The sequence below is a fragment of the Diceros bicornis genome, chromosome 3, assembly GCF_020826845.1.
Source record: "Diceros bicornis minor isolate mBicDic1 chromosome 3, mDicBic1.mat.cur, whole genome shotgun sequence".
Lineage (NCBI taxonomy): Eukaryota > Metazoa > Chordata > Mammalia > Perissodactyla > Rhinocerotidae > Diceros > Diceros bicornis.
Window position 1 is genome coordinate 18,199,599 of NC_080742.1, and position 27,895 is coordinate 18,227,493.

At 35.3% G+C, this 27,895-nt stretch overlaps 1 protein-coding gene across 5 annotated transcripts in view; it reads left to right on the forward strand.

Annotated features, from left to right (window-relative positions):
* CD36 (CD36 molecule) overlaps positions 1–27,895 on the forward strand; it is an 83,312-nt gene that overhangs the window by 45,350 nt on the left and 10,067 nt on the right. For all 5 annotated transcript variants that reach the window (XM_058524343.1, XM_058524323.1, XM_058524305.1 and 2 more), the window contains 11 exons: positions 453–659; positions 10,738–10,898; positions 15,200–15,347; positions 15,805–15,984; positions 17,213–17,304; positions 19,312–19,358; positions 22,694–22,763; positions 23,882–24,069; positions 24,878–24,996; positions 25,942–26,015; positions 26,595–26,649. In XM_058524343.1, the coding sequence (XP_058380326.1) occupies positions 540–659; positions 10,738–10,898; positions 15,200–15,347; positions 15,805–15,984; positions 17,213–17,304; positions 19,312–19,358; positions 22,694–22,763; positions 23,882–24,069; positions 24,878–24,996; positions 25,942–26,015; positions 26,595–26,649 (1,254 nt within the window). In that variant the 5' untranslated portion in view covers positions 453–539. The remainder of the gene's footprint in view (positions 1–452; positions 660–10,737; positions 10,899–15,199; positions 15,348–15,804; positions 15,985–17,212; positions 17,305–19,311; positions 19,359–22,693; positions 22,764–23,881; positions 24,070–24,877; positions 24,997–25,941; positions 26,016–26,594; positions 26,650–27,895) is intronic.

Below are 27,895 nucleotides of genomic sequence, written 5' to 3' on the forward strand. Positions count from 1 at the left end.
GATGGAGAAGACATCAGTCTCCCCACATTCAGTTTGCAAGGAGAGCTCTGGGGAGGGTGTGGATGGCTGTGTTGGTGGGAGAGCCAGAGGAGAGGGTGAAGATGCAGCCAAGTGTCCCAGGCTGAGGGAAGGTGGACGAGGGGGAGACCACAGTGAGAGTGTTCTCCATATATAAGATTCTACTATGTTAATCATGCAGAGGAAGAAAATTACGAAGAAGAGAATTTTGAAGATATGCTGTATGTGACAATATTTATTATTTCTACCACTGGTAGATAGTTAAAAGCAAGAAAGGGGAGGACCTGGAAAGTCAGTTTCTTAAAACAAAAAGAAAAGCATTTGTTTGTTTGTAGCTGGCAAAATGATCTGCTTCCATTGTGTGTTTTCTTTGTACTTTGATGTTTTTATACTGATATTTAAGCTTTTGTTTTGTGATCTCTTTCTAATGATAGAACCAGACCTCTTGGAAACTGCCTTAATCAGACCTGGGAGTTTGAAAGGAGCGGGTGTTGAACCTCGGTTTCCCCTGAACAAGAAAAATGGGCTGTGATAGAAACTGTGGGCTCATCGCAGGCGCTGTCATTGGTGCAGTCCTGGCCGTGTTTGGAGGTATTCTAATGCCAGTTGGGGACATGCTTATTGAGAAGAAAATTAAAAAGGTACAAACAGTCTAAAGGATATTTCTTGTCCTCCTGATTCCTTCTATCTTCTGTCCCTTTTTTGCTTTGGGAGCCTGTTTTATATTTCATGGTAACTGGCAATTGTGTGTCTTCCACATTAAGGTGATTATGAACACTGCAACTCTACATGATAGAGAAATGTTATAAGTAGAATGCAGATTTAACATGAATGCATTGCTATCTTAAGTATAAACATCCAAATTCTGATAAAAGCTATTTATAGGTATGCAGGTTAGTAGAAATAGTGCTTTTAATTATGTCCAAAAAGTATGTTGATATGCTTTTGAATGAGAAATAAGTAAGCGTATTTTGTGAGGGTACATTTATAAAAGTAGTTGCACTTTGGTTAGTATTAAGAAAAGTAAAATCATATTTCATATATATGTAACAAACATGATTTAATATTGAAGCAGGAATCTTTGGTAAAACTGGTAAATTTTTTTTTGTTTGGCAAACTACCACTCTTTAGGATACGCGTAATAATATACGATTGCCTTATAAATACTTTCCATTTATGAAGTTTTATATTTGACTCTTAGAAAATACTGTTAGAAATGTTATATAAGACATATCCCAGTATATTTGCAACAAGTTGACTATAGTTTTAACTAAAATTAGAGTGACTTGATAGACAGGTTTTGCACAACAAATTAGAATCATCTCCCATCCTAGTTCCTTCTAATCAGCTTCACCCTCACCAACTTTCACTGATAGAGAGAGGAAAGACTAGAATGGGAAGCACGTCTGCTGAAGTCCTAAATCAAGGGGTGGAAATTCCAATGGCTGCAGGAGTTTGAAGACCGGATTTAAAAAAAAAAAATAAGTGAAGCTCCCAAGAACAAGATAACACGAAGAACAGGAACTATTGTGAATTCGAGTGTGTGCCCTGCCCGAAGGCACATATGTTTATTTTTTTAAACATAACATTGGCCAAAAGAAACATATCGAAGTGCTGACCTCAACTCTCAGCCTTGCCAGAGGTCAATGGCCTAGACCGAGGGTTAATAAGCATAGGGCACAATGGAGAACAAGAATTGAATCATAAAATGGACTAGACCTACCTACCAATTCATACTGAAATTTCTGTTACTCCCAAGACCTTTATCTCTCTCATCCATTCATCTGTGTTTGATATTTTGCTCTTACTAGGAATATAAACAATTACCATTTTATTTCACTGAAGCATTGACTTAATTGACAAATTAACATGAAGAATTAATTTCAAATCTAGTTACTCATGACAAGAAGGTACTATTTTCTTATGTTCCTTTCTTTAGCTAAAAATGCTAAAGGTTTTAAAATTAAAAGAAATCATCTCACTGTACCATTATAGCTATTGTCTTACTATAAAAGATAGGACAATGGCACATTTTTAAGATAATAGTTCCTATACCTGCATGCTACATTTGCTCAATAATATAGTCATTTCTATTTTTTCTATTGCTGATAGATTGAGATCTTCAACCCCATGCATTTCACTGAAAAAAATATTGTAAATTGAGTCATCCCTTGCCTTGGAATTCCCAGTTTTCTTGACATTAATTTTGATATAGTCCAATAGAGAGAGACAAGTGATGGTGAGGTAGGGTTTATCTAATAGTGTGAGATGGAATTGCCATTGCTCCAACACCCTGCTCTATCAACTGTGCTTCCTTTCTGGATCTTCTGTGGAGGGAGAACAGGATCAGTGTCTGTGCTACCACATGGACTATAACTTAGCTTTTATAAAAGTCTGCTGAATAGAAAAAGCACAATAATCTCCCAGTGCACAGCATTTTAGATGAAGACTACTTTTTCTGATACATAATTGATGATCAGTAACTGATCATCTGTTTTTTTTCCTTCTTCATTCAGCAATATCAGTACATATAGACTCTGTTAGATGGCATGTGAGGTGCTAGCATCTATTTTAATTGTTTAATATTTATCCCTCAGTTCATAGCAGTTAATCATGAGAAAATAAGAGTTCTGAGACATCAAAATTTGCTTTTGTATAGTGAATAAGAGACAGTGAAATACATTTTTATCTCAACAAGCATAAGATTTAACTGGGGAATAGCACATTGTAAAAAAAAAAAAAAAGAGAGAGAGCTGTGAGACTAGAATTGAATTCTAGAGTGTATAGTATGGAAAAATAAGTGCTACTTAGAAAGAGAAATCTCAGAGTATTCAATAACTTCAGGAAGAAGGTGGGATTTGAGTTGGATTTTGAAGAAGTATAGAATTTTCCAAGTCCAAAGAGGGCTATAATAAAGGTGTCAAAGGACTGATTAATGGTGTGGAAAAGATTGTGGAAATGCAACTACATGCTGTGAAGAGGGCCAGAAGAATATAGAGATTGTGCCAAAATATGAGATTAACAAGAGAGATGATTGGAAAAGCAACATGGGCTCAGATTTAGGAAGCTTGAAAATCAGGCAGAATAGTTAATTGATGATGTGATAGGCAATAGTAGTTGGTGTATGTTTTTCACTAGGTATAAGACATAACAAAACCTGCATTTAGAGATTGATATTATCAAATGGCTAGCATTTATTTAGTGTTACTAAGATCTTCATACATATTAATTCATTTAATCTTCACAACTATCTATGAAAAAGTACTATTATTTTACTCATTAAAGTCACAAGACTTTATTCTTTTAAAGATTTTATTTATTTATTCCCCCCCCCCCCCCAAAGCCTCAGTAGATAGCTGTATGTCACAGCTGCACATCCTCCTAGTTGCTGTATGTGGGATGCGGCCATGCTGTGGCCGGAGAAGCGGCACGTCGGTGCGCGCCCGGGTTCCAAACCCGGGCCGCCAGTGGCGGAGCTTGCGCACCTAACCGCTAAACCACGGGACCGGCCCATAAAGTCACAAGACTTTAAATCAACTTACCAACTCACCTAGCCAAAAGGAGGAGGAATCAGTTTCCAAACCTAGGCAATCTGAAGGCAGAGGCTATATGATACAGTTTTATACACTATGCTTCTACAATAGAAAGGGTTGGAAAGTAAGGAGACCAAAAACAAGAAAACAAGGAAAAACTATGTAGGACATGACCACTTGCAAGGAGAATTTAAGACTCCCTTTTAGAAAGATCTTTGCACAGTCTGCACATTACATAACAAAGGGACTTCCGTCTAGTGTGGTGGAGTACAAAGAAAGAACTGATGGGTGACGGGATGCAATGGCAGATTGGATAGAGGGACTAAATTAGGAGAGAGAGGAGTAAAAATAACAAACTGGAAGTCCAGTTGAGTTACCAATAGAAGTGTATACCTTAAGAGAATAAAATACAGAGGTTTTCTAAGTTTGATATGAACATCAGTATGTATTTCAAAAGTCAGAACTGAAATAGATTTGATCATTACTATAGAGACCACAGATAAAACTAAACAGTAGATTTGCTTTCTAGAGAGTTTGAATGTAGAGACAAAAGAGCAGAGAGATTACTATGGGATTTGTGCAGAATTCAGAGGTAGGAAGAAAAAAACAGAAAAGGGAAAGAAATAAAAACAAAAGAGTATAATTTTTTGCAAGTTAATAGAAGGCTAGCACTCAAGGAAAGAGAATAAATCATTTTCATGTAGATGAAAATCAAGGAAATAATGGTTAGAACATGGTCACTAATGATTTTGAAAGTATAATTTCAGTAGGGTAGAGTAATAAAGGGGGGATGAAATAAAGAAATAGAGCATTTTCCCTCGTTTTTGAAATGAGGGTTATCTGTGCAATCTTTTACAAGATAAAAGGCAGTGGTATGGATCTAGACTTGAGAAGGAAGAGGTACAAATCTGAAATTTGAGGGAAGAATGAGTTCCAAAAAACTACTAAATGATAGTTTACACTGTCTCCTAGCAACATATCCATATCCATAGACTAAGACTTACCATCAGAATCCCTTCAATGGTCAGAGTCTGTGGTACATTTAAGACTAAGCCTGATTTTGCTCTCAGATTTCCATATAGCCGTGTTGACCTTGTCAATTTTAGTCATATAAAAATGCTATGACTTTTTCTTTGTTTCTATAAGACTGTTTCTTTTTTCTTTAGTTTACAAAACTATTTTTAAGATAAGATTGGTATATGTATCTGTTTGGCATTTTATAGTAGGCGTATCTCTGAATTACATGTGAACCCAGGGAACCAAGGTTCCTACCCCTGCCTCAGGGGCACTGAAGTTCATGTTGGTATTATACAAATACGGATACGTTTTAGTGCTGTGCAGTTTTTGTTTGAAACCATTGAAACTCATTGAAGATTCTTTTCTTCATTTAATTGACTTATAGCAAATTGGGAAAGTTATTACCTGTATACAAGCACCATTTAAAAAAAAAGAAAGTGCTTAATTGAAAAAGATCAGAAAATCATCTCATATTGTTATCTCATTTATCAAGTATAGAGGTGGAACTCTATGATACCTACCAATTCTAAAAGATGGCACTCTGACACCAGTATTTGAAATGGTCTAAAGTAGTCCAGAAATTTTACTTCTAATATATATATATATTTTTACTCTTTATTTACAAGGGATGTTTTTCAGAGACTTCATGCTTTTTATGGATTATAGCTGAAAACTTTCCTACCAGTATTTTTACAACGATTCCTAATAGATTTGTGTGGAGCCAGCAGGTTTATGCAATCTTACTAGGGAGACAAAAAGTCAATGGCATGAGCTGCCTTGAATGTGAAATGCAGAGACTACCAAAGGACTTTGGAAAAAGGTCATGGTTCTGCCATCGTTTACAAAAGATAATTAATCTCTTGACATTGTTAATATCACTTGGTAAATGTTTAGTGAATATTGTATAACATAGGTAATTTTAAATAATTTTTAATTTAATTTCACTATGATATTAACTATAGAACACCAAGAAGAGAAATAAAGGTTTCTTTTTGTTCCTATTAAAAGGCTAATGTTCAGTTATACCATCATTTCCTTTCCCCATTCTTGAAAAGAATGATCCTTTAGTAGCTTGTTAAAAGTGCTTTCAGATAAAATAAATTGAAATAATAATTATTTATGTTTTTTAAAATGACTAGACTTTTGAATCAATAGTCCATATTTTAATAATATAAATTAATTTATAGTTATATTAATTTCATAATACATGTTTATCATATTTCCAGATATGATAAAATAATTTATACATTTTTATAGTCTCTAAAAAGCTCAAAAAGAAATGCCTGAAGTATTAGTTGTTAAAGATGGTAGAATTTGTTTTAAATTTAATGACAATATATGAGAACATGAAACAATCCAAAACAAATTTTAAGTTAAAATAGAAGTTTTAAAATAAATTATATTAAATAAATAACATATTTGCATATTAACTCCAATAATAAAATCACTTAAAAACAATGTTTCAAGAAATAGCAGGTAAGCCTGTGTAATTTTCTTTCTCCAGCCCAATTTAATATCAACATAGTTTACTTTTCATGCCAAATACAAATATCCCATTTCAGGTTCTTACATTAATTCTTAAAGGCTAATTTCCTGAGTTTCAGAAACATATTAAATCCAATCTGTTTCAGCAAATTTAATTCTGGATTTTAATCAATGACTCGATAATCTGAGCCTAAAGCCACTTTTTCTGGTCCTAAATAGAACAAGTTGTGGTAGTCAGCAGGGAGAATGAAGACTACTTTCAGTATGTTTCTGCTTTTTAAGGAAGTTCTGATTTCACTGGAGAGATATGGTGTAAAAGTGATTAAATAGCAGAAAAAGAAATGTCACAGGATATTACATGAGTTATTGCCGCTTGACTGAGTTAGACAGCAATACTATGAATGAAGCAGTTAAAGCAGTCTGGGGGGGAAATGATATTAGAATTCTCCCTCTAAAGGGTGGATAGGATTTGTATAATAATAATAGTTAACATTCATTGAATGCTTGCTATGTGCTAACACTGTTCTAAGTGCTCACATTTATTAATCCTTATAACCACCTGTGAGGATAAATATTTAATTAAACCATATTCAACTTATTTTGACTTTTTTTTTTAAATAATTTTATTTATTTATTTATTTTCCCCCCAAAGCCCCAGTAGATAGTATGTCATAGCTGCACATCCTTCCAGCTGCTGTATGTGGGATGCGGCCTCGGCATGGCCGGAGAAGCGGTGCGTCGGTGCATGCCCGGGATCCGAACCTGGGCCGCCAGCAGCGGAGCATGCGCACTTAACTGCTAAGCCACGGGGCCGGCCCGTTGACTTTCAAAAATACTAATTTCATTTGGTTCAACCTAATGTTATTAATATTATCCCCATTTTACAGATAAGGCAACTGAGGTACAAAGAAATTAAATAACCTGACCAAGATTAAATGTTTAGCACGTGACCAAGCTGAGGATCAAATTCATAGCATCTAGTTTCATTGTTAACCATGCCACTCTAAGCTTTGAGAGAGGAAGCCTCTATACTTGGTCAGGGTAGGGTAGGGTAAGGGACTCTAACTCATAGATTAAAATCTGCTATATATGATTCTGTCTCGTAGTACTTTATCAGATCCTTGAGAAATGGGACAATATATTTTCTACATTCGTACTCTACATACTCCATGCATAGGAAGATGTCAAGGGTATTTTAATAATTACACTCAAGTTGCCAGTCGTGTTGATGAGTTCTGTTGTCCTGCAACAGCAGTAATCAAGTGAGGTGAACAGAAGATATTACTCTCACAAATATCTGCTTTCGAATTAGTGTAGCAAAATAGAAGTTTCAAGGTCAATGGCTTTAAACCCAGCTGGAGACCATGTCATGTGAGAGTCATCAGGTTGGGACCCAGTCATTACTGGGGCTGGATAGTCTGTATACTTAAAGTCAGGGACAGATACTGAGGTACACATTAGCCAAGGGAAAGGATCTTAAATTATATTACTTTTTCTGTGCACATAATTATCAGCTTTGTACTTCAAATTTAGTGGAAGATTTGCAAAATAGGCTGGAGAGTCCAAATCCAATTTAAAATCAAGGCCTTTTAAATTCACAAAGGACGTAAAATCTTTTGCTCCTTTTTAAAATTAGAGGAACTTGTGACATTTAGTCTTGGTACTCAAGAAGTGGCTATAAAATTTTCTAATACTACATATAATAGCATTAGGATCAGAAGAAATGCATTCCTATTTGACTGCTTCAGTATTTTTCTCTTTGTCTCTAAACAAATTGTGGTGTTACAGAAGATACACAAGATTGGAGTGAAAAGACCTGATTTCTCCATTATCTACTACTAAATTGTCATAAAACATTGAATCGGGCATCTGTTTTCTCTAGGACCCATTTCTACCTCTGAAAAAAATGGATGAGGTTAGATGATGACCCTAACAGTTTATTATTCAACACATACAAGTCAACTCTGTGTTTCAACTTTCTCATTTTTTAAAATATCTCCAGATCGACAAATAAGGCAAAATGATTGATGGCCTTTAGAGGAAAGGCATGACACACTTACAAAGTCTTTCGATATTAAAAGCACACACATTAGAGGTAAGGAGGTTTTCTGCCTCCTTAGAGGCAGAAATCTGCCTCTCCTTAGAATCTGCCAAGCACATTCTAGCACAATCCTTTTTCAATTCTGTAAGCATTCATTGAGTTCCTTTCATTAAGAACTGAAATAAAATGTGCCTTGAGAAGTATACGATAAACAATTGATATTGTATTTTCCTTGAGATTATTAAAGTGTGAGAGTAATCACATGTATGTGTGTATGTTGGTGTGTGTTTTCCCCTCATAAAGTCTCTTGAAATGGGTAGCGTTCAGCTTCTACACAGGTTTCAGCTTTAGCATCCTATTAAACACCTTTACATTTAGAAGAATAGACATAACACTTTAACTATCTATATGCAATTTTGTCTTAATATTGGGCTTGTTAGTATGGAAATAAGACTTTTTTTTTTCTTTTTGGTGAGGAAGATCAGCCCTGAGCTAACATTCCGTGCCAATCCTCCTCTTTTTTGCTGAGGAAGACTGGCCCTGAGCTAACATCCATGCCCATCTTCCTCCACTTTATGTGGGACGCTGCCACAGCATGGCCTGACAAGCAGTGCGTCGGTGCGCGCCCGGGATCCGAACCCCGGCCGCCAGCAGCGGAGTGCGCGCACTTAACTGCTACGCCACGGGGCCGGCCAGGAAATAAGACTTTTTAAGAGCAAATACACAAGTTTTTCAAGGACAATTGGTTGTAAAAAGTAATAGGCTCTAACATCACTTTAGCGGCTCCAACGTGCCAGGGTAAATGCGTTGCAACAGCACAGAGTTTTGTAACAGTGTTTTAGCTTGGTGCTCTGTTCTTCTCTAAGGAATTCTCTTATTCTCTGCATTAAGCAATAAGTCAAGTATCCCGAAGATATGAAATTTAATTTGACTTCTACCAGCTAAGTACAGAGGTAACAGGAAAAAAAAAGATGTAATAGCATAGTGTAAAAGAGGACTGGTCTGAGGGTCAGAGACGGGAGTTCTGATCAGGATGCTGCTGCTATCTACCTGCGTTACCCTGGAGCCAGCCACCTGTTTCCTCAGAGCCTCAGTGCTCCACTAGACAACGTGAGAGTGTTCGGTGTCCTTTCCCAATCCATCGTTCTATGAGCTGATGCTTCCAGGTGACGGAAACAAATAGGGCAGATTGTCCCTGAATTCCTGGGTCCCTTTAGGCTCCTTTCTGTGAAATACGTGTCTTCCTCTTCCTCTAACACACTGTGGTAGGTTGGAGCTTTCTTTCCTGGGCATTCTTCCCAAGGTACTTCACTGGAAATGCTGTCTGCTACAGAATCACCTTTCTTTCCTCTGGTTACTACATCTTCATAGACTTCCCACTCAGGGCGTGATGGCCATGGAAAGAAACTGGGAAAGCATCTGTGATAACGCCTTCACTTTACAGATAACGAAACTGGCCCCCAGGGATTTGGTGACTCTCTATTCAGTCCCACGGCTCCTAGAGCAAGGAAACAGCTTTCTAATGTAGGGTTTTCTGATTCTGTCGCTAGTATTTTTTCTACTTGTTTATCTTCACTACAAGGGACATCAACAATTTTTAATGGATTCCACAAAAGAATAATAGGACAACTTCCTTATTTCATCCTTTTATTTAAAAAGTAGTAACATAATGAATTAGACATTGACACTTCCAGGTGAAAGAAACAGGTAGGTCAAATTGTTCCCACATTCATGAGTTTCTTTAGGCTAATATTCTGTGAAATACTTTTCAAAGAAGTATTCACAAATACTTGGTCAGGGTGGGGTAGGGTAAAGGAATCTAACTCGTAGATTAAAATCAGCTATATATGACTCTGTCTCTTAGTACTTTATAAGATCCTTGAGAAATGGGACAGTATATTTTCGACCTTCGTGTCTACATACTCCATGCGTAGGAAGATGTTGAGGACATTTTAATAATTACCCTCAAGTTGCCAGTCATGTCGATGGGTACTGTTGTCCTGCAACAGCCGTAATCAAGTGATTTTTGGAAATATGTACTATTTTTGGAAATAAGTGCTATTGGGTTGCTGCAAATATATTGAGAGTTAGGGAAGCCATATTGAGCAGGATTTTGAAGGGAAGAAGTCAAAATTTGTGTTTTCATCCATAAGTGTTTGTTTTCTTAATTTAATAAACGTTAAGTGATTATCTGCAACTTTGGAAGAAAAGGAGAAAGCTTCCAATGCCACTAGATTTTTCTGTTTTGCATTATTAATCCATCTCACTGAGGGCAGAAGAGCAGTTAATGTTCACTGATAAGAACTTTTTGGAACAGCTTCAATAAAATTTGCTTAATAAATTGTGTTACTAACTGTTGTTGTATTGTCATATGGTCGCTCTAAAGCTTGCCAGTGGTTGGCCTTAAAATCTGCAGACGTCTGCATTATTACACATTGATTCTCTTCGTGAAAGGTTAACCAAAAGAGGTTGCTATAATTTGTTGAGAACATTTCTGTTGCAAGTGCGTAGCTAGGTTGCGAAGGTTCTCATGAACAAGGTACTTAGCTTGGTCCTTTCATTGTCTAACAAAAGGTTACAAACTCCCAGAAGTGCCCATACTTACTGCAGAGAAATAACCCAAACTTGTTTTCTTTTTCATAGGAAGTTGTCCTTGAAGAAGGTACAATTGCCTTTAAAAATTGGGTTAAAACAGGAACAGAAGTTTACAGACAATTTTGGATCTTTGATGTGCAAAATCCACAGGAAGTGGCAGTCAATGGTGGCAAAATTAAGCTCAAGCAAAGAGGTCCCTACACGTACAGGTGAGTGAGTCCCCACAAATCAGTGGCACTCCTTCCTTGACCATAGGTATTTCTGTAAAGGCTTCCACTTGACAAATGCCATTGTGTTGAAATGTACGCATTATTTTCTTGCCAGTAATATATATTGAAATATTCTGTTTCTGCCTATATAGAATCCTAATCTAAGTATTTAATGATTCTAAGAAATACAGATTTTATTATAAATTTACCAGCATCAAATAACTGCCCTACATTTAAGTTACAGATTTTTACACTTGTGGCATTTGTACTCAACAACTCTGAAATATCCATGCTGAATAGAAAAAAAAATCTATCAGAATTTTAAATACCAGAGTATTTTAAAATCCTAAAATTGGATGTATACGTGTATCAGTGGTTCTCAAAGTATGGTTCCCGGACCAGCAGCATCAGCACCACCTGGGAACTTGGTAGAAATACACATTCTCAGACCACACCCCAGACCAGATGAATCAGAGACTCTTGGGCTGGACTCAGCAGTGAGTTTTACAAACTAATCTCCAGGTCATATGGGTGTTTATATCTATTCAGCAATTTCATTCTTGTGTTTTCTCCTATACTGAGACTGAATATGCTATACCTTTATCCTACAGACCCTAATAGTTTAATACCCTTTTGAATAGAATCTTAGACAATTAGAACCCGGGGGAAATGATTAACCAGAACTTTTCATTTTGTAACTTCAAAAAACTGGCACCAAGGTGTGTGAAGTGATTGGTCCATGTTCACACAAACCTAGGAACTGGTAACTCCTAGATTTTTGTATACATTTTCTCCTATTTAAATTATAGACAATGTGTCTTTTCCAACTACCAAAGTAAGAAAAGGAGAGACTGAGGTGCTAAAAACACTTTAACCAAGGATTTGGACTATATTTATGACATCCATATAGGAACATAGTAAGTCCTGCTGTATCCTTTGTTATACAAATGTATGATTTTCCCTCAAGGATAATTACAACTAGTTATACACCGTCATTAATTCTCATTACAAAATTTCATATTTGTAATAATTTCTTATGATTCATAGTTTTAGTATCTTATCTGTTTTAGATAGTCTAGAATTCTATAATTTATTTCCTCTCCATGAATTAATATGCTTCTAGATTGACAACTCACTCTCAAAATATAATGAAATAATGGTAATTTGTGAGAGGTAGTGCCTGCTGCCATCAAGTGTGATCTAAAAGCTGCAGGGGGCCTTGGGGCCTTCTCTGTCCCAGCAATGACCCCAAGTCTCCTGTCTATGCCCATGTCGTGACTACTCACACCCACATCAAGGAAGACTTGGTCTTCGTTGTTGCAAAAAAATAATCTTACCCTGGAAAATATTTTTATTTTTTCATGGTCTTATAGTTCTTATGTTATTATCAAAAGCCTATATGAATATTTTGTCATAGCTCTGATGTGCACCTATGAAAATCTGGAATTCACATGTGACCTCATGAGAACCTAAGCATAATTGTTTAAAAATCATAACCGGAGTGAACTGAATACATGTGAGGAAAGAGAATAGTAATTAGAACTTGAGAACTTAGCATGCTTTCTGTTTTATTTTTTGTTTGGGGGGATTATTTATTTTTTTTACTTGTAAAGATATTACTTAGGATATGGGGAAATCTAAACATAATATTGAGCCTAGTCTTAGTCCTGCTCCGATGGGTGACAGCTAACATATATTTATTCTTAGAGGCCTTAGCATCTCTCTCTAAGGGACAAAAGGGGGATGGATTAGTTATATCTGATTGACTTGGAGAGGCAACGAGGGGAGGGTTGGAGATGAGAAGTTGGATTTGCAGCTAAAGTTTATAAATGATAAAGTCCTATTTGTAGAACAATGTTAAAGGGATTTCTGATCAACTAGGGGTCACCTTGTCTCATGATGTCACCAAAATGGAGTCATTAGTGTCTGCTCAGAAGCCTTCAATAATGAGAAACAGCTAGTTACCTTTCAGAAAAAGTTAATAGTTTGAGAATCTTCCATGAGTTGAAGTGACCCTGCCTCCCCATGAATTACACCCTGAATCCAATGGGATCTGGAAGTGTTGGAGGATGTTCCTCCTCAAAGAGAATCACAGGCTTATTTGGCTGATGGCTGCTAAACTGTGTTCAATGGAAGTGTGATTGATAAGGTATGACATGGGTCGAAGCATGACATTGCCTGGATTGAGATCTTAGTTCTATATATTCCAACTTGCACCATCTCTGTGAAGACTCAGTAATTCCTTCAGAATATTCTCAGATCCAACAGAAATCTTTTTTTTTTTTTTTAAGTTACATTGCTTTGGCAGGAGTACAGAGAAAGTAATCTTGGGAAAAATCTAAGGCAAATTCTTCCCTTTGAACTTATTAATCAACACTTTCTAAAACCTGTGTACGTTCTTATTTTTAAGCAAAAAAATTGAGTGATTATGTTGTCTTTTTAAAAGTACATTCTAGGGGCAGGCCCCGTGGCTTAGCGGTTAAGCGCGCGTGCTCCGCTACTGGCGGCCTGGGTTCGGTCCCCGGCGCGCACCGATGCGCTGCTTCTCCGGCCATGCTGAGGCCGCGTCCCACATACAGCAACTAGAAGGATGTGCAACTATGACATACAACTATCTACTGGGGCTTTGGGGAAGAAAAAAAGGAGGAGGATTGGCAATAGATGTTAGCTCAGAGCCGGTCTTCCTCAGCAAACAGAGGAGGATTAGCACGGATGGTAGCTCAGGGCTGATCTCCCTCACCAAAAAAAAAAAAGTACATTCTAAACACAGGCCTCAGTTTAAAGGATTTTTCTCTCAGTGAGTGCCATCTACTGGTAAAATGTTGTAAGTACCACTTAAGTAAGCTCTGGAATTTGGATCACAATTATTTTGCTATTATTTCAATTATTTTATATATACACAAATGTTCCTGAAATTTAAAATGCTTAAATTTTAAATGTGAATAACATGTAATATAATTTTAAAATATAATTATCTGAGAGAAATAGTAATTGACTAATAATAGACTGTCCTGGGTGCTGTTTCAGATTTTTATATTCTTTGCATGTCTACAGTACTCCAAGAAGAATAAATAATAAAGTTTTAATAAAATTATATTTAAAAAAATCCTTTTAGCTGAGTGTGAATTCCCTTTTAAAAGAATGTTGGCTATTAACTAATTTATTCATTCAAAAAACATTTATCGAGAACTCACTGTGTTAGGCCCTGGGCTTGGGGTATAAAACCCTCAGAGTCCCTCCCCTACAGGAATTTACATTTTTATCATACCCTTGTGAAATGTGTGGATTTTTTTTACATTTCAGTCCCATGTTTTTTCACTTTTTGCCTTAGTTATCTCCTCACTTTACATAATAGACATTCAAATATATGATAGTGCAATGAACGGTGTACACCTGATTTCATCTCCGTGAATATCTTGTACTCACAAAAGATTTTTCCCTGTAATCATCACCCTTCACCACATTCCTAAAAAGTAGTTTGGTACTTTCGCAACCTAGTGGCGTTAGAGCCAGGAGCTTAAAACTAATAAGTATTCAATATGCGAGGGACAAGTGGAGGGGAGTTGGTCTGTAAAATGGGAATTATATTCCATTAGTTATCTTTAATTCGCATTAAAGAACTGGAAAATGTGGAAAAGCCAGTGCTGGATAGGCTATGTACTTTGAGCATTCTTTCTCATATACAACAGTTAATGTTCTTCTGCTTAAACCTCTCTGTCTCTGTCCCCTCCTTACCCTCAGGGTAAAGGCTACACATTTGAGTATGGAATGCAACTCTTTTATATTTGAGATCTTACTCATTTCAGGGGCTTTATTTCCCACCACTCTCCTTACTTTCACTCTGTAATCCAACCAAATTCAACCAGTTGCCTTTCTAAACATACACTGTGTTGTTTCTTCTTATCTTATACATCTACTTTCTACCTGGTTCACCTAACTAAACTTCTGGTTGTCATTCAGACCACTTATATGGAATTGCCACCAAAATGTGTCTTGATCCTGACGCCCGCCATGACCATCCCAAGCCTGGATTGATATCTGTTCTGTGTTTTCCCACAGACTCTGTGTAACCTCCCATAATGACATATATGACATCTCCCCTGCTATGCAAACTTAAGACCCCCTTCTCTAATTTGCTAGACACCCAGCATTGGCTTATTTATCATTTTAATCCAATTGTTTAGCATAATTTCTGACATTCTATGTACTCAAAAATTACTTGTTGCGTGAATGAATGGCATTTGAGACCTAATGTCCACTTGAGACAATTATTTTGAGTTTTATTTACTTCTATTTTTCAGAGTTCGTTATCTAGCCAAGGAAAACATAACCCACGACTTTGAGAACCTCACCGTCTCTTTTGTACAGCCCAATGGTGCTATCTTTGAACCTTCATTATCAGTTGGAACAGAGAATGACAATTTCACTGTTCTCAATCTGGCTGTAGCAGTGAGTAGATAAACAACAAAATTATTTGTTTTGAAATACTTTATAATCTACTATGATTGATCTCATGATTAGAACTATATCATTAGTAATATTTGTCATTTTATAAAAATGTGTTCCTATGTCATTATTTTAAATGGAGTTATGGTCATTTGGAAAGACGACAAAATCATGTACAAATCAACTGAATTAGAAGACCACTTAAAGGGTATCATTGAAAAAAAATTGGACTTAACTTTGAATGTTTTCTTCTTGTGAGGGATACTGAGGCAGAGAAATGTAATCATCTAGGGATTAGATAAATTACACTTTTAGTTCTGGCAAGATCTGGCAGTAATTTTTAAAGATACAGTTAAAAAAATTTTTTGATTACACTTAACTCTAGTATTTACTCAGTTTATTTGTTAAAAATTTGGTATTGCAATTGGTGTTAAACAGGGATTGTTTTTTCTTTTTGTAGGCTGCAGCTCAACTCTATGAAAATCCATTTGTTCAAGTGATACTCAACTCACTTATCAAAAAGTCAAAATCTTCTATGTTTCAAACCAGAACATTGAAAGAACTTTTGTGGGGCTATAAGGATCCATTCTTGAGTTTGGTTCCGTACCCTGTGCCTACCACAGTTGGTGTGTTTTATCCTGTGAGTATCAAATATAAGTGTCGATATTGTTATACTTTAATTGGATAAACATAATGGCATTGGCAATTCGTAATTTTATAATTTAGTGTGTTAACCCTCTTTCTGATCTGGGTATATACTAATTTTTTAAAAGTCCCTATCTCACATGGCTTCAGCTTTCCTAGTTGGGAAAATTTACTTATCTGAATTTAATGATTAAATTTAAGAAGCTGACGTTTAATCAGGTTTCCACTCTTTGATACATACACAATTTGTCTAAAATTAGGTCGTAAGCCAGTAAGGCTTGAACACTACTTTCGGTTTTGATTTCCCTTCTCAAAAAATCAAGTTTAATACCAATTTTTATTTGTGTTAAATAGATTCATTCTATCATTCCTCCTTCTTTAAACCCCTTACAAATTTGTTTCCAAGTAAATTTAAAAGTTAGCCTAAATTTGCAGCCAACGAGATTGATAAATCATCAATGTAGTATTTTAGTGGAGTTTGTTAATAAGAACTTGTAGTGGTCCACAAATGTCGTGACATGGCAGTTTGGAGATTCAGGAAAATGTGAACTTGGTGATGTACTTAGTTGTAGCTTAATGTTTTGAATTATAAATAGGACAAGCTGACTATTGAATTGCAGTTTTGACTATAATTTCACTTGGCACTATATGTAATATAAGTCATATTCTCCAGTCCATTGTTGTAATTTTACTTGTAGATAGTGTTTACGATTACAAGTTATTTTTCAATTAAATATGAATGCAGAAAGCCCTAAGGAAGCAGAGATTCAGTTATTATTTTTCAACTCAAATATTTATAACTCTTTTCTTGGCTAATTCTGTTTTTAATTTTTTTATACCTAATTTTCAGTAACCACTTATTAAAGATCATAACATTTAGAATACCTCTAAAAACCTAGCCCTGTTGTCATAGATTTTGTTCAATATTCTCTCATTTCAATATAATAGGAGTGATCAGAATTGCCTCATTCAACTTCTGATACCTGTTTTCTTCCTTTGTTACATCTTCTAGAACTTATTTCTAGGCACTGTTATAGTCTATCTTTTTAAAATGTTAACAACTAATAATTTTAAAACTTTATTGCATATATATTTCAAACCATATAAAATAATTATGAAAACCCAGTGTTTGAGAAGTGTGCAAGTGATTTAATTACATATTTAATAATTTAGAAGATATGGCTTATTCTAGAAGTCATTTTTTCTTGTACATATCTTTTCAGTACAACAATACTGCAGATGGAGTTTATCAAGTTTTCACCGGAAAAGACAACATAAGCAAAGTTGCCATAATTGACACTTATAAAGGTAGCAAGTAAGTATCCAGGTAAAGGGTGTGTGTATGTGTATGTGTATGTGTGTTACTAGGGTACCCTAAGGCAGGAGTGGTATTCATTCAACAACTGATAAGGCACAGGCGCCAACCTATGGAACAGACCTGCTTGTACCTCAGACCTGGAACCTCTTGTTCTGCCAGGTGTTAACCCTTTAGTTGTGACAACTGGTCACACTAGTGCATGGCCGCTGAATATCAGCCCTGCTTTAGGGTTTGGTTTACTTTATGCACAGGTTCTCCTGCGTAAAGAAATCCAAGGGGATTGTTTCCATCTCTGCTGCATAATCAGTATTACAGTGCCCCCGCACAATTAGATAACCACAAATGAAAAGGAAGAAAATCAATACATCAGCTGATCATCTAGCAGGTAGCAACATATAGTTTACTGTTTTTTTATTTCAGCATGTCAAATAAAAATTCTTCATTCTAGTGACATGACTTAATGTGTTTATAAAGATGGAAGTGTAATGAATCCAGGCAAACACTTTCATGATTTCCCTTTCAAAAATTTCTTGAAATAATTTTCTATATTGATAACTCAGCTTTTTTAAACCTATATCAATGCAAAAAATGGAATTAGTATTTCAAGTACAGTTCTAAAATTTACATATTAAACTTGAAAATAAATAGCATGCCCCCTTTGAAGTAGTAATAGAATGAGATATGTTCATATGGCCATGATTTTCTTTCTTTTCCTAGCTCCTGCCTATTCATCTGGAGGATACATAATTTAATATAGGTGACCATAAGAAGAATCCCAATAAATATCAGGAGGGAAGCTGCCTTTTCTTCTCCTCAAAGTTAATAAATATGCTTTAGACCAGTTATTTTCTGGAAAAGAATAATCAAAGTCAGAAGAGATAAAATGTTTGTATTAGTATAAGTAACCATTGCCTCCAACTGAGTCCCGATCTCAAATTGTATACAGCAGTTAAATATTCACTAGTGTAGTAATTTTTTTTCTACAGAGTCCATAGACACAGATTTTTATAGAAAAGTCTAGTGGAGGAAAACAAACACTTCTAAGTGCTCATTTCAGGGGAAGTCACATCACTATTTGTATAATGAGAAACATGAGCATTTCCTCTATTTCAACATTATAGAGAGGTTTTGAGGAGCACTGCTAAGTGCTCCTAATTGGAGTAAGAATTTCACATCGGTTTAAGATTATGATAAGATTAATTTAATTGATCAGTGCAACACTGAGAGTGAAGAACAGCTTATTCTGTTTAAGAACGAAGCATCAGCTTGTGTTGACATCTCATTGGATGGTATGTTAGGAACGGGAAAAACAGTTTTTCCATCACCAAAAAGTGGCTGAAGATGCAGAGAAACTATTACTACTATTGTTTTATATTGCTTTCAGATATATATACATATATACTATCTAGAGACCAGAGTATAAACTAATAAACTTTGTCCTACTTTAAAGCCAGCTCATGTAAGAGTTAAAAGGGGGAAAATGTATAAATTATCTATGTTTCCAATCTCTATTGATCAAGCATCTGCTTCTCTTTCTTTCCTTCTCCCCACTCTCCTCTTCTCCCTCATACTGAGCTTCCATCAATTACTTAATATTTTCCTCCTATTCAGTTTGAACACTCAACATACTACCAAATAATTCATTTCTCCCATTGGAAAAAAATTCTCTCCTAAGTAGAGATCTACACTTCTGATAACTGTTTCTCAATTTTCTTCTCAAAGAACTGTGTCTGTCCCAAGTTGTTTCTAATTAACAACATTTGGCAGTTTTTGTTTTTATAATCTGGCTACTTAATGGTATCAGGCACTTAATTTATCTCAGCAAGATGAATGAAAGCTTCAAACGAAATATAGACCGAATGATTTAGAACACTTCTTAAATTTAGCATTTGACATGTCTAATCTTTATTATTTTAGCAGAAATATTGAATCATAATAGACAAAGTAATGTGAGAAAGGCACTCTTGAGAATATTTCTTCATTTTCTTTCTTTTTATTTCCAAGGAATCTCTCCTATTGGTCAAGCTATTGTGACATGATTAATGGCACAGGTAAGGGCATCCGTTTTGTGGTAATAATCCCAATGAACCACCTCCCTCTCTCCCACAAACCTACCATCATACCTACAGTGTTCTGAGGTGGGGGGTATGCACTTGCCTATCGTTGTACCCCCACAACATAGTTCAGAGTCTCTGTTCACATACAGGCTTAGTAAATACTTGTCTAATGTGACGGGATTGGTGAAGATTAACCATCAAGGATTAGCCTTTGCTGCATTACTAGGAAAACGTTTGCTTTGTAAAAACTTTGCTTAATGAAGTGCCTTCCTAGCAATGGAAGTAAGGGGTTAAAAAAAATTAGAGAAGTAGTTACTATTCACATCTTTTGAAATACTGTACAGATAAAAATTTTAAATTGAAAGAATTAAAAAATCAAGATAAAACATATTTCCAAGTGGGGTTTCAAGCTGAGGCAGAATCAGTGACGTTGCAAGGCAGAGCGATCTACTTTGAATAAGATGGTCAGAATGAGAGAGAAAAGAACAACAACAAAAAGCAAGGTTAGATGTCTACTAACTATAAAAAATTTATGCAAAATGGACATTCTGAATTAGAATGAGGGAAAAAGAAAGCACTAGGAACTTACAGCATGGTTAGATCTGACTTCTTATTCTCCCTGAAGAAAAGGAAAGGACACACATGCCTATTAGTTTAAGAATTAAGATTTTAAAAAGCAGTGGGAATCGAATACCATGAGGTAATCAAAGTCAGAGGTGAGCTTTCAAGGACTAAGCAGCAGAGGCAGAAGCATGGTGTTTACAAAGCTGGTGGGGCAATGCCCTGTAGGAAAACAACACAACAAAGATGAAGAAAGTTAATGCAAAGTTATGCAAAAGACAATAAAAAGGAAACACAGGGGATGTTTCCTTTTCCAAAGGTATTGTTGAGTTTTGCATGTTTATTTAATTTTGTTATCTCTCTGTTATAGGAAAAAACAGCAAAAACTGTTGTGTTTGCTTTGAAGTGCTTTGAGCCATGGGAGTGGGTGAAGAAATTCCTTTCTAAGGAAAGCATTTCTCCAAATAAGTTGTCAAGTGTCCCGATACGACTAACTCTAATAATTGCATAAGCATAATACTTCAGAGAAAGATACTGTGCTTCTCCTAAATACTAAAGGATTCCTTATGAATTTAAGAAAAAAAATCATTAAACAATTCTGTCCAAAGCTAAGAAGTAGAGAAATTTTAAAAGAGCAGGTAGAGGATTAATTAATGACAATAATATAAATACATGGGCATGAAGTTAAAAGTATCTAAGAGGAAAATAGGAGTAAAATAAACTAGGAACAAAGGTACGTTGGACAGGGCAGGGGACTCTGATGTGATCTGTGAGAGAGATTCTTGGTTAGGGCACTAGAGAAAAGAGACTTATGACAGAAAATGTTCCAATGTGTTTTCATCATGACTTCAAGTGCCTCCTCTACCCTCTCCAATAAGTTTGAAGAGACATTAAGTGAAAATATTGATATATATTTGATCAATATATTGAATATTGATATATATTTGATGCTAATATCAGCTATCTAGTGGTCATGGCCCGTGGTAATTGTTGGTCTGATTACGACGTAATCTTCAATGATGTTTCAGATAATACTCTTTCAAGCCGTTCAATGTATTCTTTTTCTTTAATGGCTAAGGTGTCAGGAAGGCAGTTGTAGGCAATGCCCATTCAGTGATCCATCTGGGGAGTTTAAGCTAATCTTTAATAGCGAATTCTCTCAATGCCAGGGTCAAGTTCACTGGGATCTTCTGTTATATTTCACTTATTACAGGAGTCTAAGTGAAATTTAATGAGATCACGAGGTTGGGGCACTTACCAGAAAAAGAACCTGGAATTCATAATTGAAGGATGGGTCTTACCATTTTGAACAAACACATTCAGTGGTGGTCCCTCTGGTGATACTCATTTGAGGGGCAAATGGAGGAGTTTTCTAGTTATTTCTTCACAGAGCCAGTGTGTGCCATGAATCATAACCACAGCAGAAATTTAATAAACTCAACAAGTGCCCTTTTTAGTTTGATGGATTAGTTTTAGTTTGATGGATATGTTTTCAAACCATTTTCAGGAAATTTTGTTTTGTCAGAGAATTTTCATAAATGATTTTAGAAATGTTAATCAGCCATTAGCTCAGATGAATGAATCTCTATCAAAAGTAAGAACAATAAGATCCTAACAGGAATTCTGACTGAACTCTATGGTAAGAAAAGTGCCCCTCTGCTGATGGGGTGGATTTCAGAAAACAAACACAATCACAGTTTTAATAATATGATTTTGCCATTATTTTTTTAAACCTTCACTTATTTTTAAGAAGTGGGAAAATTTAATACAAAAGTACCAATGGATGTGTATAGTATACAGACTTTTGAATATGGTAGCTGCTAGCCACATGTCACTCTTTAGCACTTGAAATGTGGCTAGTACAAATTGAAATGTGCTGTAAGTATAAAATACACACTGGATTTTGAGATTTTGTTAATTTTTACATTGATTATATGTTTAGATGATATTTTGGATATTTTGGATTAAATAAAATATATCTGTTTCTTTTTTTCTTAAAGAAGCACTTTGTTGTTGTTGTTGTTGTAAGGAAGATCAGCCCTGAGCTAACATCTATGCCAATCCTCCTCTTTTTGCTGAGGAAGACCGGCCCTGAGCTAACATCCATTTCCAATCCTCCTCCTTTTTTTTCCCTTTTTCTCCCCAAAGCCCCAGTAGATAGTTATACGTTATAGTTGCACATCCTGCTAGTTGCTGTATGTGGGATGCTGCCTCAGCATGGCCCAACAAGTGCTGGGTTGGTGTGCGCCTGGGATCCGAACCCAGGCCACCAGTAGCCGAGTGCCGGCACTTAACTGCTAAGCCACCGGGCTGGCCCCAGAAGCACTTTTTTAAAATTCTTCTTCTTCTTCTTTTTTTTTTTTTTTTGAGGAAGAGTGGCCCTGCACTAACATCTGTTGCCAATCATCCTCTTTTTCTTTTTTTTTTTCTTCCCGAAGCCCCAGTACATAGTTGTGTATCATAGTTGTAGCTCTTCTATATGGCATGCCGTCTCAGCATGGCTTGATGAGTGGTGAGTAGGTCTGCGCCCAGGATCCCAACCGGCGAACCCCTGGCCGCCAAAATGGGATGAGCGAACTTAGCTGCTATGCCACCAGGCTGGCCCCACATTTCTTTTTACTTTTTAAAAATGTGAGTGCCAAAGAATTTTAAAATCGCAATACAGTTTGCATTATATTTCTATTGACCATGTGGGAATAAAGATTTCTAGATTTTTCTAGGACGCGCATTACATCTAATCCCTTGCCACTGGGTTCGTTTTTAAACAGATGCAGCCTCGTTTCCACCTTTTATTGAGAAGACCCGGGTGTTGCAATTCTTTTCCTCTGACATTTGCAGGTAAGACAAAGACACCAATGTATTTCTATGAGTCAGAATTTTTCTCCCCAAGTGACAAAACACAGACCAAGAAGCTCATACTTAATAATAATGTTATTTGAGAAAAATAAAATACACTTAGGGAAATTATTCTGGATTTATTAAGAATAAATACAATATGCAATTCATAATGTGTTTATTAACTCTAAAAAAATTGAAGGATGTAGAAGGATATTTTGCATAATACAATTCATTTTCTTCTTTGTCATTTCTAAGCAAGAACAATTTTTTTTTATTTTACTAAACTAGTAGTATGTTTAATAACAGTCAAGTATAGAAGGGCATGCCCAGTCTTTCTAAAGATGTCCGGAGACGATGATGCCACTGTCACAGAACTAGGTTAATTAATGTGCTCTGCTGCCACTACAGCATCTTTTCAAGTTGATGGGGCCCAGTAGATAACACACAAGCTTTGGAGCCTGCACCAGTATGCTTGAATCCTAGCCCTGTTCCTAAAGACTGTGTGGTTGTGGGCAACCTTTTGATATCTCTGAGTCTTTTCCTTATCTATAAAATTGAAGAGAGCAGTGTTTCTTCATATAGGATTGTCTGGGGATTAGAACAAATATGTGTCAAGCCCCAGCACACTGCCTAGGTTGTGGTGGACACTTGGTAAATGCTGGAGGTGTAGGAGATCTATATCAAGCATGCACATGCACACACCCCAGCAAGTGAGTGGCCTTTCTCTCCATGAGTAAGTTTTGCAAGAATAAAATTTTACTTTTATTTCATTTAAACTGGGCACAAGTAAAGGATTTGAGGGAGTCACATAAATATTTAATCTATAGAGGAAATTAACTATGAGAAATGTCTTCAGTATAAATATTCCATGGTAGTTCACAAGCAAAAATTATTCTTAGTCGTTGTTGAAAACAAAAGAAAGAACAGCTTATACTCAGGTATTGAGTTCTGGCATGGCTTCAATTTTCACAAGAACTTTTTTCCTAAGAATTAAACAAGAATTCTAATTGGAGTATATTTAATTTTTCTAAGTTAAAGCAAGAATATAAATCTAAAAATAAGATCTCCAGAATGTAGTTCAAGTTCCTGGAATGAAGCTCTTTCTTACCTGTGTTTAGGTCCGTCTACGCCGTGTTTGGAGCTGACATTAATCTGAAAGGAATTCCTGTATATAGATTTGTTCTCCCCCCCAAGGCCTTTGCATCTCCACTTCAAAATCCAGACAACCATTGTTTCTGCACAGAACAAATTATCTCAAAAAACTGTACATTATATGGTGTGCTAAACATTGCTAAATGCAAAGAAGGTGCGTAAGTGTTCTCAGTATCACGGTCCATGACGTGATTTGCAGTATTCTTTAAAATGTAATCTTTACCCAGGATCCCTTTCCACCGAAAATTTAAAGTAAGAAAGCAATAAGGGCAGAAAGTAAGGGTGGCGTCAGGAAATTTTTGTTTTGATTTTGTATTGTTTGAGATTCCAATTGTGTCTCAGTGTTGCAAAACTTTGTTATTATTAGGGAATACTGATATTTCCCTGTGCTACTTTGGAAAATGTCTATTTAGGTCCTTTGCCCATTTTTTAATTTGGTTTTGGGTTTTTTTAGCTATTTGTTTTTCTAGCTTTTTCTTCCCTAGAAAATGGTAAATAAATATATTTTCAGTATGTTTCTGAAACAATAATTGACTTAAACACGAAATTTGGAGTCTCTTATTTTGCTCACCTTCTTCATATTGGAGTGGGTGTGAATGAAGAAAGAGACATCTTTTAAATTAAATTAATTCTCAGTCCAAAGACATATTACTGCCTGAAACATGAACATATATAGTTGAAACTTTATGTTCAGCAGCTAAACTTTACATATTGAAAATTACCATCTAAGGAATGAAAAAGACATTAACTGACTGGTTAGTAATATGATATAGAATTTATATTTTATTTTTGTACAATAGTGATCAGTTGTTATTATTCTCCCTCACCTTCATCCCCCATTTAGTATTCAAACCCAACTAAGTATTAATTTAAAAAGCTTTATTTTCAAGGAAAGCTTTTCTGAGTGGTATGTGAAATGAGGAAAATGATTTACCCCACTGTCTCTTAAAACTTGTTTTCAGGAAGACCTGTGTACATTTCACTTCCTCATTTTCTACATGCAAGTCCTGAAATTGGGGAACATTTTGAAGGTTTAAATCCAAATGAAGAAGAACATAGCACATACTTAGATGTTGAACCTGTAAGCAAATATATTATTTGATCTGATTCGTTTAATATTGTTTTTTAAAAATACATTCTCGCCTTGTCAATCACATTTATTGTTCACATTTATTGAATCACAATCTCGATAAATTACATTTCTTTCTATTGTTGCTTATGAAATGTCAAGGTAATTCAATTTTAGTATTTCAGCATAGGAAACTTTATAAGCGTTTTTAATGGTTCGTAGGTCAGGAATACCAATGATGGAAATGAGTCTAATTGGCTTAAAACAATAGTAATATAAATTACTATTTTATGCTTATTTTATACTGAACTGCAAGTGTTGTTTATATGAAAAGACACTGTTATGAGCGATTTAAAGAGATTTTATGAGTATATGTGAATCTGAAGCAAGATCTATTATAGTTAGTGTCAAGGAAAATCTACAAAAATTCCTATAGTGCAACAGTTTCAACTTTTAAATTATTTTAACATTCTCCTTTTCAAAAGTTAAAACAAATGCATTTTCATAGTCATGTTTCAGTTTAAATAATGATAGAAGTAGTAGTATAATTAAACTGACAATACATGGATTTGACTACACATGGTTCAGGAATTAAATTAACCATATGAGCTCTTACATTTTAGTCCTGTTGTTGTTGATTCCCTAAAACCATTTCTGGTAAATATCACAAATCTAACTAAAACCTTGACATTAGTCTAGGCCAAGAAATTGTGTATATGCCTTTATATGCAGGTGTGTATATATATATGCATGTGTGTGTATACACACAATGTAACTATGGATAGTTATGTATGTAATATATTTAATATGTTCAATTAATTATTTAATAAATTTCACAAGTTTCAAGTAGTACAGTTTCACCTTAAGTTCTATACAACAGTAAAATTAAGTTTTGTGTATTACAAAGGAGTGTTTTAAAAAGAAGTTGGTAATTATTTTAGTTTGTTCTCTGTTTAGATAACTGGATTCACTTTACGATTTGCAAAACGGCTGCAGGTCAACATGTTGGTCAAGCCCGCGAAAAAAATTGAGTAAGTGTCTTGACCAAGGTTATCATTATGTGAGATTTAGTATTTTCTTGTAAGAATCTGAGTAAATCTATGAAAGTAAGTGGGAAGAATATAAAATTTCAACTTCTTTTTGACTTAACATATTAAATAATCATTATTAAATGCTTAGGATAACTTTTATTTGTAATTTAGAATTATATCTAGTGTCACTGAAATGGTATTTACACATATTTTGGAATGTTTTTTAATTTGAGTATTTGATGGCATCTCATTTTGCTAGCTATCCAAATAGTTCTATGACAATAGTTTCTAGAATTCATAGTTTACTTTTCTGGGTAGAATTTGTTGAAACGGAAAATCTGTGCTTAGAAAAAGTCAATCTAATTAGAAATCTGAGTTATAAAGGTTTATAAGAGTGAAAGATGTCTGAGAAACAGCCGTATGAAAATTTAAATAATTCATTACAGGAAACAAAAATCAAGAAACTTAACCAAGTTGCAAGAGCAACTAATTTCTCAACAGTTATTTACACTAGTTATTACTAAGCTTTGTTATGTATGTGTAATATATTTTCACAATTACTTCCAATGTACATTACAGAGCATTAAAGAAGTTGAAGCAGAACTATATTGTGCCTATTCTTTGGCTTAACGAGGTTAGTATTTTTATCTATTAGTCATGAAAACCAGTAAACTTCTTTGTATATGAAAAAAGTTTTTGATGTTTTAAAATTGAATATATATATATATAGTACTTGAAGTTGTATGTGTTTCCAGTACCCATATGGGTGAGTTTATAAATTATTAATTATCAAGTTTATGTTAGTTTTCAGTGTTTTTCTTTCAGAAAGACAAAGTGCTTCCTATAATTTTAGATTATTTTCAAAATGCATCCCTTAAGACACTTTTCTCTTGTTGTAGTGCTTGTTAGGAAAGAGTCGTGCATGTGTGTAGCTCCAAATAACTCCAGACTCACTGAATATTGTAGTGCTAATAGAAGCCGACCAAGCTTATGAAGGGCAAGTTAGAGCAGGTGCAGGCAGTCTAGCCTATTGCCTGACAAGATATTTGAGCTATAAACCATGGAATCAATTAGCCACAGAATTAGGAGATGCGTTACATAAGCCTCTAGAGGAATTGAAGCTGCTGACTCTTGCCATTTCCTTCTGTCACTAGGAAACATCCTTTGGAAAACTGTGAAATATTTCAGTAAGACTGTTCAAAAGATCAATAAAGGCTAGTATACTGAAGAGTGCTGTATAACATGTTTAAAGGGAGGAGGATTATAGTTTACTTTCTAAATATCCTATCTTGTCATTTATTGCCTTCTTTGACATGCAAAGGGAATTCCATTGGCTTATCTTATAGATATAGTAGACTAACACCTACACAGGTGTTTGGAGAACAGAGTGATACAAGTGGAGGTTTTGTATCTAGTGTTACTGAAATGGTATTTACACATATTTTGGAATTTTTTTTATTGATGTCTTAATAGTTTATAAGATTGTGAACTTTTAGTTGTACATTACTGTTTCTTAGTCACCATACAAACGCCTCCCTTCACCCCTTGTGCCCACCCCCCAACCCCTTTGCCCCTGGTGACCACCAAACAGTTCTCTCTGTCCATGTGTTAGTTTATCGTCCACATATGGGTGAAATCATGCGGTGTTGGTCTTTCTCTCTCTGGCTTATTTCACTTAACATCATACCCTCCAGGTCCATCCATGTTGTTGCAAATGGCACAATTTTGTCTTTTTTATGGCTGAGTAGTATTCCATTGTATATATATACCACGTCTTTTTTATCCATTCATCAGTCAAGGGATGCTTGGGTTGCTTCTACTTCTTGGCTATAGTGAACAATGCTGCAATGAACATAGGAGTGCACAAACCTCTTTGGATT